The sequence below is a fragment of the Coturnix japonica genome, chromosome 3 (assembly GCF_001577835.2).
Source record: "Coturnix japonica isolate 7356 chromosome 3, Coturnix japonica 2.1, whole genome shotgun sequence".
Taxonomy (NCBI): domain Eukaryota; kingdom Metazoa; phylum Chordata; class Aves; order Galliformes; family Phasianidae; genus Coturnix; species Coturnix japonica.
In genome coordinates this window covers 5,291,862-5,304,250 of record NC_029518.1, presented here as the reverse complement: position 1 = coordinate 5,304,250, position 12,389 = coordinate 5,291,862, and the positions used below count along the sequence as shown (strand labels likewise).

Genomic DNA, 12,389 nt, shown 5'->3' with positions numbered 1-12,389 from the left:
TCATTTTACACCTTTCCCAAAGACAACATCATTTATCACAGAATACTGTAGAAAAAAAAAATCAAACCTTGCAGCTCCATGTGTTTTTACTATTTTCTATTTGATCTTCGCTTGAATCATCTGAGTCTGGGTAAAGATCACTGTAACTTCCCTAAAGATAAACAAGTAACAAGTCACTACAAAAAGAGTTAAATATATATAAAACATTTTATAATGTTTTGAATAATAATGTTTAATATACACTTTGGTTCAGCAAGAAAAATGTACTTTGTGCAAGAAAATGTATTACCGTAGATTCGCGTCTTATTCTTCTGTTGGGCTTTCCCAGGGCTTCAATAATTTCCAAGGCATACAAAAGTTTATGGGCACTTTTTATTCGCAAAAGATCCTTCCAGCTAAAGCCGTCATTACCCTTCAAAAATAAAGACAAGAGGTTACACTTAATGTTGATGTAGAACACAGTTACACTTAATGTTGATGCAGAAATGCAATGAAAGGTTTTTCAAGTGAAAGACAAGTCTTTGTTTTTTTAATTTAATCTACTATTTGAAACTATACAATTTAAAGCATATTTCTATACATGATTAATAATTTGAATTTGATAAACCTGCAGGATTATTAAGAGTGTGCACAATTTTGAACTACAAGAACCAAACATTATTTGCGTGAATTACAATTTCTGCCAAATTTTCCACGTGAGTGGCTATAAAGAACTGTAATACCTAGGAACAACAACATATGACTTCAAAATCTTTAATACAGGAAAACTCTTCATCTAGAGGGCCAGAAAGACACTTTGTAAGTAGCCATGTTTTAAACTTGTAGAACAGGCTACAGAAAAAGGATTGCTATCACAACAGTCACAGTGTTAAAATTAGCAGTAGATTTGAAATGTTTTAAACACACTAGGAGGCAGATGAAAAACTACAATTCCAGTTCAAACAAAAAGATTGTGACAGTTCATAATCAATATTCTTTTTTTTTTTTTTAAAGAAATCATAAAAACAATCTTTGTTAACTAAAACCACATCTGATTTAATTTCAGAATAACAGTTTGGTTTGTACAATAGGTTTACTTGTGCTTGAATGTACCTTGCATACGTACTTTGGGGAAAATTCAGCTAAAACACAAAACACTAAAACATCCCCGTACAATAGAGATAAACACATAAAACAAGCACTTCCTGCTTACCTGTTCATCTGAAATATTCTGGAATGCCTGCAACATATTAGGGCACGTTGGCAGAAGCATTAATAGCTCCCAGACACGTCTGGATAAGTTTTCTGCATGGAGATGGAGTTCTTCACATTTTGCACTCTGAAAAAAACATGGAACAACCAGTCTTATGGTGACATTATTTGTGAAAATAACCTTAACTAAAATTTCAAAGTCCAAAAAGTGCTTTTTTCTTAATTAAGGAGTTATCTCTTTTCTATCTAATGTAAATTCATTAATAGTTCAGTTGTTGAAATCTCCCTAGAACTAGTAAAAAATTAAGCTGCATCATCTTGACGGTATGCCACATACTGTAAAATATTTGAGTATAAATAAAATTTAAAAATAGAATACCAGTTTAGATATACTAATGGTTATCTCATTCCACACAAGCCAGTGATAGCATGTAAAACATAAAATTGCAGGTTTTGTAATAAAAGTTTACTAAACTTCCTTCAAGTCAATTTCAATTTTTAGACACAAAAACTACTTAAATAATCAATACTAGTTCTTATTGTTCTTATTATTTTTAATTGTGCTTAATTTTGCTTATTATTTTTACAGCATCTGCAGTATATATGACACTTTTAACAACATTAGGAAAAATATGAAGAACCATAATTATGAGCTTAACATGTGAAACTGTATGAACATCAAAACATAATAACTATATATGACAGCTGCATACAGGAGACAAAAAATATGCTTGATAGGAGAAATGGATCCACTAAATAAGACTTAAATGCAATTACCTCAGTATCTTCCATAGATACTTCTCCAGAAGGAGGCTTAAAGGAGGCTAGCATCTCCAACAGATCAAAAAGGGTAGTAAGATGAGGTTCTTGCAAGAGTAAAAGCATTGGAATGTTGTCCTTTTGAGGAGGAGGTAGGCAAGATGCTGGAAGCTGAACACCATCACCTTTACGTTCTCTCCTTGGTGCTCCCAAGGATACAAATACCATCTATAAACAGAGAGAAACAGCAACTTCAAAATGCATATACAGCATCAGAATTAGGAACTTAATGCTAAGATACATTACTATCCTTAGCATCAAAGATTTACGGATCAGCAACTACCATTAGTAAAGCTTGGTTTTCCTTTAACTTAAGGCACTTACGGTACAGTTGTGTACACTGCTTCCTGTTGTTAGAACATATGGTTTTCATCCCTTAAGTCTGTACTCAGGATGGTGAGATTGGTACCAATCTGACTTGACAAGTAAGCTAATAAAAACTAATCCAGAAGGAAATAAGTTGTCTCAAAAGACCAGACAAATGTTAGCTAGAGTATAGCAGCAAAAACAGAACAGTTGCTGGAAAAATTGAAATTAGTTCAAAAGGCATAATCACATTCAAAAAAGCCTTCTCAGAAGAAATGCTCCTGCTGACCAGTTACTATCCATATACCGTTACCAGTTACCTCCATATATTGATCATGCACATTCAAACTAAAACACAGAATAATAGACTAGCTTAAGGCGGAAAGGACATACAAGGATCATCAGGTTCAGATTCTGGCAATACACAGGACCACCCAAACCCTATGTCTGAAAGCTAAATCATGAGAACAGCTTTCCCATAATAACAGAAGAGCCTTTTCACATAACTTCAGTGGATACAAACTGAAGGACAAGATGCCCAAGTACAAATAAGCTCAAGAACAGATTGCAGAGAGTCTGGGAAACTCCTTGCCAAACAACACTAAGAAAGAAGAGATGCCTTTTTGTTGAAGACAGGACAGTGAAATAGATGCCTCAGCTCAACACAGCACCAGTACAAGCTGGTTCAGGCTACCTGCCAGTTAAAAGGTTGGAAGCTCAAACAGAGGTAAACTACTAGTCTTAATTCAGTGACCACCAGAGATGTGGATTTGACGGATGGCCCACCTGACGGATAAGAAATTGGCTGAAAGGCCACAGACAGAGGGTGGTGATTAATGGTTCTGTGTCCAGGTAGAGGCCAGTAATGAGCGGTGTCCCCCAGGTGCCTGTTTTGGGACCGGTGCTCTTTAACATCTTTATCAATGACATGGATGGTGGAATTGAGTGCACCCTCAGCAGGTTTGCTGATGACACCAAGCTGAGTGGTGTGGCTGACACAGTGGAAGGAAGGGATTGACTAAATATTATTATTCCTTCATGTTCTGCTAGCACAAGAATTCATCTGGTTTTACCATAGTTCAGTTCTGTAAAGTGATCTGTGTTAACGTGGAAAAATAAAATACCTGCATATCCTTAAATCCCAATTCATGAAGAGTTTTTTCATCATAATCAGTTGTCAGTTCATGCCCAGATGAAATCATTCTCACAGGTCCCATGAGGCCACCTAGGATATTAAAAAAGAGACAAACAAGAACAAACAAACAAAAAACAGTAAATTTTTGGAGTCAGCTTCATTCTCTATTGCCAGTGCCCAGGCTCATTTTTAGTAATACATCCTTCTGCAGCAATTAACATCAGGCAAAAAGTCATTGCAATTTCCTTACGAGAACAGATTATTACATTGAAGTACATTTTTCTTTCTATATTTGGAAATAGCATTTTCTGTAAGAGCTCAACCCAATCTTGGAGTAAAGTCACTCCAAATGAAAAACATGACTTCCATAATTTGCAGTAAGTTTTACTATTTCCATGAAAAGAATTCTGGGAAATAATTGTGATCATCAACAAAATCTTTTTGTATTGCCTGTCAGTGATGAAGTCAGAAAAAGCAAATAAGCAATAATTAATCTTACTGAAGTTGTAATTAAAGATATTCTGTACTTAAGGAAGGAAAAAACTGAGCATCCTCCAAAGAACTGTAAGCACTGAAAAAATGTGAACAATTAAAAGATTAAGGTTTTAATTTGGGTGCAAGCAATCTATGACTCAATCAACAATAAATCAAGAAAACTTAGAATCATATATATAAATTCATTTTGCATTTTAAAATGAATTTATCATCTCTGATTACTTATATAGTTCTAACCATCTCTTCCACTACACAAATATATTTGTCATGGACTAAAATCTGTTTTTCCAATGTTAGGCTCTGGTCCCCCAGAGAAGTGAAGAGCAGCCCTACACTTCTGTCACTATACTTCATAAAATAGGATTTCAATGAGACTCCTCCAGAAAAAGGCTGTTTTTCTCATCCTCTTTTAGATATCTTGGGAAATACTCAGAATTGCACAACCTGAAAATGTTTCAAAACGGCATGTTATTTGCCTACAGAAACAGAGCACTCAAAGATACGCGTTAAATAAAATAAAAAAAATAAATAAAGCCCTTGTATTTGTATTACTTTTTTCTTCTTTCACTACCATAATATGTACAGTGTAGTGCGTACACAGTCAGCATTCTTCTGTTAATGACTGCAAGCACATCACTTGCAATTTCCTACCACAGTAAGTGCTAACGCGCACATAAATTCATTTAATGCTTCTCAAAAAAGGCGGATATACAGCACATACAGCACTGCAGTCAAATGATAAACTCTGACAGGAATGTCAGACAAACAGACAAACACACGATCCTCAAATTCTGTCCCAAAAAATACTTCTGAGATATTCTTGATACATTCAGTAGCCTTTCCAAAGCCATTTGTCAGTTAACAATAAAACCATCAAGGTCTGATATATAGTTGGGAATAAAATCTTCTCTCTCATTGTTCTCTTTCTTCCCAGCAGGCTACTGTGAAAATTCATCAACTGCAGTCATGCAAAATAATTTCAAACACATAAAGACAGGTAAAAACATAATCTATAAAAATAAGAAAGAGATCTCCTGTCTTCTGTGCTTCAGCAAACTAGCAAACACATTTCAGAAGAAAGAATACAAGAAATGATCCGAGTGAGAAACAAAAGCAATCTCACACTTCTCACAGCAATGCAAATTCCAAGTGTGCAAGACAGAAAAAAAAATATTTTGGGGTCTCAAAATAATTATGCAGTAAATGAAAAAACACCTAAGAAAACAACTGGAAATTAATTATGGACAGTAAGATTTAGCTCTGTAAGAATAAGGTGAGAGAAAATCACGTCCTCTAGACATCACAAACAAAAACATTTCAACCTCACTGAATCTTGATAAACTCTGTTTTGATTTCTTCCTTGGTTAATGAAATGTCAGCCATTTCACATTCACTGCAGGAATTGTTGTGGGCTGTTTTATTTTGGTCACAGATTTAGTAGACGCAGTTAAGGTCACCAGCCGTGATGCAGAATGATGGCAGCTTTAAGATCCAAAAAGTCAATAAATTGAACTGCGATTTACAGAGATCTTTGTGACCAAACATATATTTTTTTAATTGTCTATACAAAGTCATCCCCAGATCAAAGCGTGGCTGAGCAGAAATTCAGTTTCAGTCCTATCTCCTCAAAAGTAGTTGAGAAGCAGAAAACATGCAAGTAGACTGTTGCAAACTCACAGTGGGATGCAGAGAACAGTGCAAAGATACTTATTCAGGAATTTGGATAATAAAAGATTTAGCTAATTCCAGGTTTCTATCCATTTATCAGTCAAAGTAGATAATGAATCACACAGTTACTCAGAGACATTACTACAGATTTTAAAACTAGCAAACGACACCGGCCTTACAGTTCTCCAACTTCTGATAGTTATGGTATGCTAATTAGTAGCAAATTCTGAACTCCCAGATAGAACAAAAATAAAAAAATATTCTGCTACCTGGTAATACTTGGTGGAAAACAATACAGTGTCTTTGCCAGAGCTGCTTCTAAGAAGTGATTGAAAAGACAGACTTCACAAAGAAGTTAAATTAAAGTATCTAATGTTCAAAGTTTTGTACACTGACACTGCGTCTCATTAAAATACATACTTACCAATATATATTATTTTTTTAAAAGACATAAAACTATAGAGTCAGACTGTTTATACATTTACCATTGGTCATCAGTGTTAGGAAAGGATAACTGTGGACACAACTCGTTCAGATAATATGCCCTGTACTGTAACTTGCTCAAAGTGAGAACAGGACAAAATAAGTAAACATTTAGGAGAAAATACAAGGTCAACTCTGAAAGTAAAGCCTCCTATTTTATGATGTTGTTGCAAGAAATCAGAGGTGGATGTTGATGGTACGGCAGTAGAGGCTGAACCTTCTCTACAGTATTTCATTATGTTTTATTGCCATCTGACAGATGGCAGCAGAGGGGTTGTCTGACAAAACCGCATCTGACATGAAAGTGTGTATGAAGCAAAGGTGTGTCACTGAATCCCTCCAAACATAAGAACTGGCACCCACTGACATTCTTTATCGCTTGGTGAAGGTTTAATGGAGACCAAACAGTGCATGTGAGCCCCATGAGGCACAGTGTGTACATTTCAGCAGTGGTGACATGGTGAATGTTTTTACAAGTACGGCATGCAAATTCTTGTTCACCAATGGCAAAAATTCATAGTTAATGGCGACAATTATACAGAAAAATAGCGTTTTCTAGCTGAGAATTTGCTCTATCAAGTAGTATCATTTTGCTCTTTCTATCTGTTGTAGTTTCCATGGAATTAAATAGAAAACATTACTTTCAGAGCAACCTACATAATTCAAAGAACAAGAGTATTCCAAACAGCAACAGCAGCTAAGAATACAATAATATATAGCAACGAGAGGATTCAGAAAATGTCCTTCTTCTAGTGGATGAAGAAAAAATAATTCATTCACTCAGAAGTACATGAAGAAAGGTAACAACAAGCAGAAATTTCTTCATCAGGCTTGCAAGCAGGCAGTGAGCATCTCAGAGAGAAGGTAACACCCCAAATTTGCTACAGGATGATCACAAATTAAAAATCAGGTACAGAAGAAAGAAAAAATACATATAGGCAGGGAATAATCAGATTATGTGTCTGAATTAATTCAAATTATGAATCAAATGCAGTCGTAAAAGTTATATATATCACAAAATAAAAAACAAAGTTTTATATAAAAAAAATCTGTAGATGACATAATTACAATTACTACAACGAAAATGACAAAACTCAGGGGAACTCTACTAGAGTTGGATTTTGCCAGTTCAGGATTTACTTTGCAATTTCAAGTAACTGATGGCACTTATATGTGCTAATAATGAAAAGTGAGAGCAATGCTAACCGTACCTACAGATTAGAGTGTATTAAAAAAAAAGAAAAAAAGAAAAAGAGAGAGAGAAGAAAAAAGGTAACCTTCTATGCTATAAAGTATCAGTACTAAAGCTTACCAGGAAAATCCCCTTTTCGGCTGCTTTGGCCAAACTCCTGAAGCTGTGCTTGTTGATTTATCTGCTCTTTCTGCAAATTTTCGTACCAGTGGGTGACTTCAGCTCTTAGATCTGCCACTTGATCACTAGGATACATCTCTATGGTCATCTGAAATTAAATACATTTTTATTTTTTTTTTCTTTTTGAAGTGAACAATGGAGTTACGAAAATTTAACAAAGTAGGATGTAGTTGGGAAAGGGCTTTTTAACTACCTTGTCAGGAAGTCCAGCTGGCTGACATACAATTCTTAATGGCAGTGACTGTTTGTCACTCAGGGCTTTCAAATGACTGCTGATACCAGTACCTTCAATCTGCCACTGTCTCAGATGATATGCAAACCTTAAGAAGCAAATAAAAACATTGACAAAGTGTTTTTTATCAAAACCTGTTTAACACAGACATTCGGCAAACAAGCAACACTTGGCCCTTTATTCTGTTTAAAATAAGAGATAATGATCAATATCTTCTCAGTATCTTTCAATTTTTGGTAAGGGGTGGATAAACGGAAACTATATCCACACTACTTTACGAAGGTGAGGGTTAACTTTTTAAACTGTTTAAATCTTCTACCTTTAAACATTATCCACTACTGTCTTAACATTACACAAAGAAAAAGAAACCACTACTTACATTAATACATTCATCACTCATAACTCATTCATCATTACTGTAAGAGAAACAGAAACAAATTCTGCATCCAAATGTACCATGGTGCTACTTACCTTCTCCTAAAAGCTTCCAGATGTGTCTTTAGCATTAAGAGTCCTCTTTCAATAACCGTCAGACTTGAATGAGAGTCTTGTTCAAGATTACTAGAAGCTATCATCAGACTTTCCATACACTTACTAATAAACTCTTGTTCTTTTTCAAGACCGGTCTTACCTGTAATATCAATGTCCACGTAAATTACTTAAGCACAAATTTAAGACTATGTGTTTTAATATTAAAAAAGGAGGATAACAATATACTTTATAACATATTAAATAGAAAACAAACTGAAATTAAAATTCATACCATTGATATAATAGGAGTTGATATACTGGATAGCTGCTCGACTGACATCACCAGAGTGTGCTCTTAGAGCAATACCCCAGAACTGGTCCATGCCACACAACTGTTAGGACAAAATGAAAACAAGGAAACAAAACATTGCCTCATTATTTTACTGGGAGTTTAGCCTTTCTGATATGAGAAGTTTTATTTGCTTCTTGGTGCAGATACTAAAAGTATCTCCTCTGCTCGTCCTCTCATTGCTCTGAATACCAACCATTGTAAAATCCTAACACTGACAGGAATATTTTTGTACTTTGAAGGATAATTTGATTAAAATTCCAAACTTTGTTTTAAGTAGTAGGCAGAAGTAAATTTAAATGAAGACTTAAAACCACGATCAATATTGCCATTCACTGTAAGAACATGTATTTTAACCATCCATTGCAACAAATCAATGCACAGAAAAAGATCACAAGTAAACTGAGACACATTTTAGCAAATATTAGTAGACAGAATGAAATATGCTTAATTCCATGTGAAAGTTTTCACGTAGTTTGGATGATACTATAAGTTACTTTTTCAAACCTATTCTTTAAACACACAGATAACAGTTCAAGAATGCAAAGAGTAGGATTAACTGCACAAAGATGCACAGGCAACAGGTATCACTTTCTTTATAGCTTCCGATATCTTTAGACATAAGATACCTGAAGTCATGAGGACAGGTAAGGATCGCAGGCCTCTCAATTCAACACCCACATTTTACACACAATTCGCATTTTATACACAATTAATATTTGAATATGAAACTTTTGAGAAAGATGGTTCCAGGACTCTCCTCAATGCAGAAATCTGTACTGCCTTGATGACAACAGACTGTAACAAGGTGCTTCAAATCAGTAAACAATTTTCAAACCAGTATGTTCTCAAGATAAGTACAGCTGTATACAAGGAAAGTAGCTTTCCTTTCCTCAGAAAGAATTAAAACTCATGCACAGGATCAAGGCTTACCTCTGAGTTAGAGCCACCATCATACGTACTAGTAGCCAATCGAGCCAAATTGCACAAATGCTGGAAGAGATTTAGTCCAGTCATACTAATAGTTTCAGGTTTTAGTTGCGGCATCTAAATAAAATAAATACTCTTTAGTATGGAAAATAATGAAATGTATTAACATAAAAGATGACAATGAATTTTATATATAGCAAGCATAATTGACTACAATCAGCTTTAAAAATCCCCTTTCCTCTATCGCTGATTTCGACTGTAGCAGTGCTGAAGGAACAAAAATTACTATTGCAACATCAGCTGCTTAACAGACCAACAGCAGATCAACTAGATAGCACAGAAGGAACTTCAGTGAAAAAAAATCATACATTTATAAAAAGTAGCCTTACACTGTTTAATACTAAAAAAGAACTAGAATACATTACTTACTGTACAATCTGTTTCAACAGGCTATAGTACAATCTGTTAAAATGAATGGGATCCCTTGCGATTACCTCTACTACAGCATGTTTGTATTTTCAGTGAATTTGTGGATGAGATTTAAATACCCCTCCCAAAGAGCAGAAAAGCTTGACTGCTTGTTTTTGGTCAGAAAGTTGTATATCACATGGGAAATTATAATTTTTGGTAGCTTTAAAAAAAAAACAAACAACAAACAAATTGAAATGCTACCTAGCTTCAGGTAAAACAAAAGCTATTTGCAAAGAAGCACTGCAATAAATATTAAAGCAAAAACAATTCATGACAATTCCCTCCCACCTTCTGTGCAATTAGGAAAAAAAAAATCTTTTGCATAGCAAGTAGGATCCTCTGATAGTACTGAAATGATATAGTTCACAGAAACCATTAACAAGACTTTAAACAGTGGGAAGAAACATATATGGAAAGAAACATTAGAATGATCAAGGTTGCAATTAACTCTCTGCGTACCTTTTCCAAGAAAAGATGTTTGTAAGTTTCCATACCCATAGCATGCTGATCTTTACTTCGTACTTGATTCAAGAACCAGTGTAGTGCATCATCATAACATTCAGAATCTTCTACTAAGCAGTGCCACAATATGTCCACTTGTTCTAAACTCAACCCTACAATTAGGGAAGCATTATTAACTATTCCAGTATAACATCAAATACCTAAATATAATACAAACCCAAAAAAGTCAGAAAAATCAGAACAATCACATACCAACAAGAAACCATACTTTTCCCCTTTTCAGATTGGGCAATCAGTCAAACTTTTTAGTCATTAATTCTGCCAGTTTCTGCCAAATCACAGTAGTATGAGCTGACCTAGGATTTTGTACCAATTAGCAGGTTGCTTCTCAGGTCATAAATGATTACTGGACAAAAGCTTTGAGTTGGGTACTGAGACAGTGGCTGGAAATAGTACCTCTGTACTTGTTTCATATAAAACCTACTGGTTTCCTGAAAGGACTTATTTCCCTACATGATACATAGACACCTGTGAAACTAAAATGGCTCAAAATACTTTCAATATACAATAACAAATCACAGAATCACAGAATCACAGAATTACCCGGGTTGGAAGGGACCTCAAGGATCATGTAGTTCCAACCCCCCTGCCTAGCAGGGCCACCAAACATACACATTTACCAGATCAGGTTGACCCCTAGGTCTTTTTCAGCTGATTGCTCTCAAGGACAACTCCTCCCAGCCTGTACAGTGCCTGGTTCTTCCGGCCCAAAGTGCAAAACCTTGCACTTTGCCGTTTGAACCTCATTAGGTCACCCGAAGCCCAGCTTTCCAGCCTGTCAAGGTCCCTCTGAATGGCCATCCGTTCCCTCCACCGTATCCGACTGCACACTCAGCTTGGTGTCATCAGCAAACCTTGCTGAGGGTGCACTCCATTCCTCCATCGATGTGTCATTGAATAAGATGTTAAAGAGCACCGTCCAAAGACAGACCCTTGGAGGACACGCTCGTTACTCGCCTCCACCTGGCACCATAAGCCATTTTGACCCACCACTCCTCGTGTCTGCGCCTTCAAACAATTGCTTTATCCATCTAGTTGGTCCACCATCAAATCCACCTCCCCTCGCATATTTGGAGATAGGACGTGATGGGGACCATGTCAAAGGCGCTCTGCACTCAGGTCCAGGTAAATGACATGTGTCACCTTCCACCTATCATCCACCAAACGCCCGTCACCCTCATAGAAGGCCAGCAAGTTAGTTAAGCATACCTTCCTGGTGAAGCATGCTGGCTGGTCTCGGATCAACATGCTTTGTTCCTTTATTGCGCATTCAAGCATGTTGTCCAGAGGATCTGTCTCCATGATCTTCCCAGTACAGAGGTGAGCTCACCGGCCCTGTATTCCCGGTCCTCCCTCTCTCCCTTCTTTGTAAAATTGGTAGTGACGTGACCCTTCCTCCCAATCATCCGGTACTCGTTGTCACCTGACAGCCACGACTTCTCAAATATCGATGGACGAGCGGGCTCAGCAACCACCTTCAGCCCAGCTCCTTCAGGACCCCTGGATGTCACCCATCTCGGGCCAAACTTATAGCTCCATCTCTCAGTCTAAGGAGGCCACCTCGACCTTGCTCTACCCTTACAGTGCGGAGGGAATACCCTCCTTGGTCCCCTACATGGAGTACTGGGGGGTGCAGACTTTAGGGACGTGAAAAAGACTAGAATCCTGGCCAACCATTGAAGACCGAGCGGTGAAGAACTTCATTCTGCACCTCACTTCTCTTCATCTGTGAAGCATTTCTGCCCTTTAAATTTACCTAGAGTAGGTACGTCCCATTTGGCCTGTCTCTTCTGGCCAATGGTACTGTAGAAGGTTTCTTATTGTTTTCAACCGTCCTCTTTACGCCAAAGTTCAGCTTCTGCTGCGCCTTGCTTCCTGATCCCTACATCGCCAATTCGGACGGCATCCCTGTATTCTTCTCCGGTGAACACATGCCGTGTTTTCC

The 12,389-nt window shown here is 36.7% G+C and overlaps 1 protein-coding gene across 6 annotated transcripts in view; it reads right to left on the bottom strand.

Moving 5' to 3' along the window:
* USP34 (ubiquitin specific peptidase 34) overlaps nt 1–12,389 on the bottom strand; it is a 130,595-nt gene that overhangs the window by 54,317 nt on the left and 63,889 nt on the right. For all 6 annotated transcript variants that reach the window (XM_015856756.2, XM_015856753.2, XM_015856751.2 and 3 more), the window contains exons 22-32: nt 10,382–10,536; nt 9,455–9,568; nt 8,465–8,564; nt 8,173–8,332; nt 7,663–7,789; nt 7,410–7,557; nt 3,441–3,541; nt 1,969–2,178; nt 1,193–1,318; nt 290–412; nt 68–151 (exon numbers count right to left, since the gene is read on the bottom strand). In XM_015856756.2, coding sequence (XP_015712242.1) covers nt 68–151; nt 290–412; nt 1,193–1,318; nt 1,969–2,178; nt 3,441–3,541; nt 7,410–7,557; nt 7,663–7,789; nt 8,173–8,332; nt 8,465–8,564; nt 9,455–9,568; nt 10,382–10,536 — 1,448 coding nt within the window. The remainder of the gene's footprint in view (nt 1–67; nt 152–289; nt 413–1,192; nt 1,319–1,968; nt 2,179–3,440; nt 3,542–7,409; nt 7,558–7,662; nt 7,790–8,172; nt 8,333–8,464; nt 8,565–9,454; nt 9,569–10,381; nt 10,537–12,389) is intronic.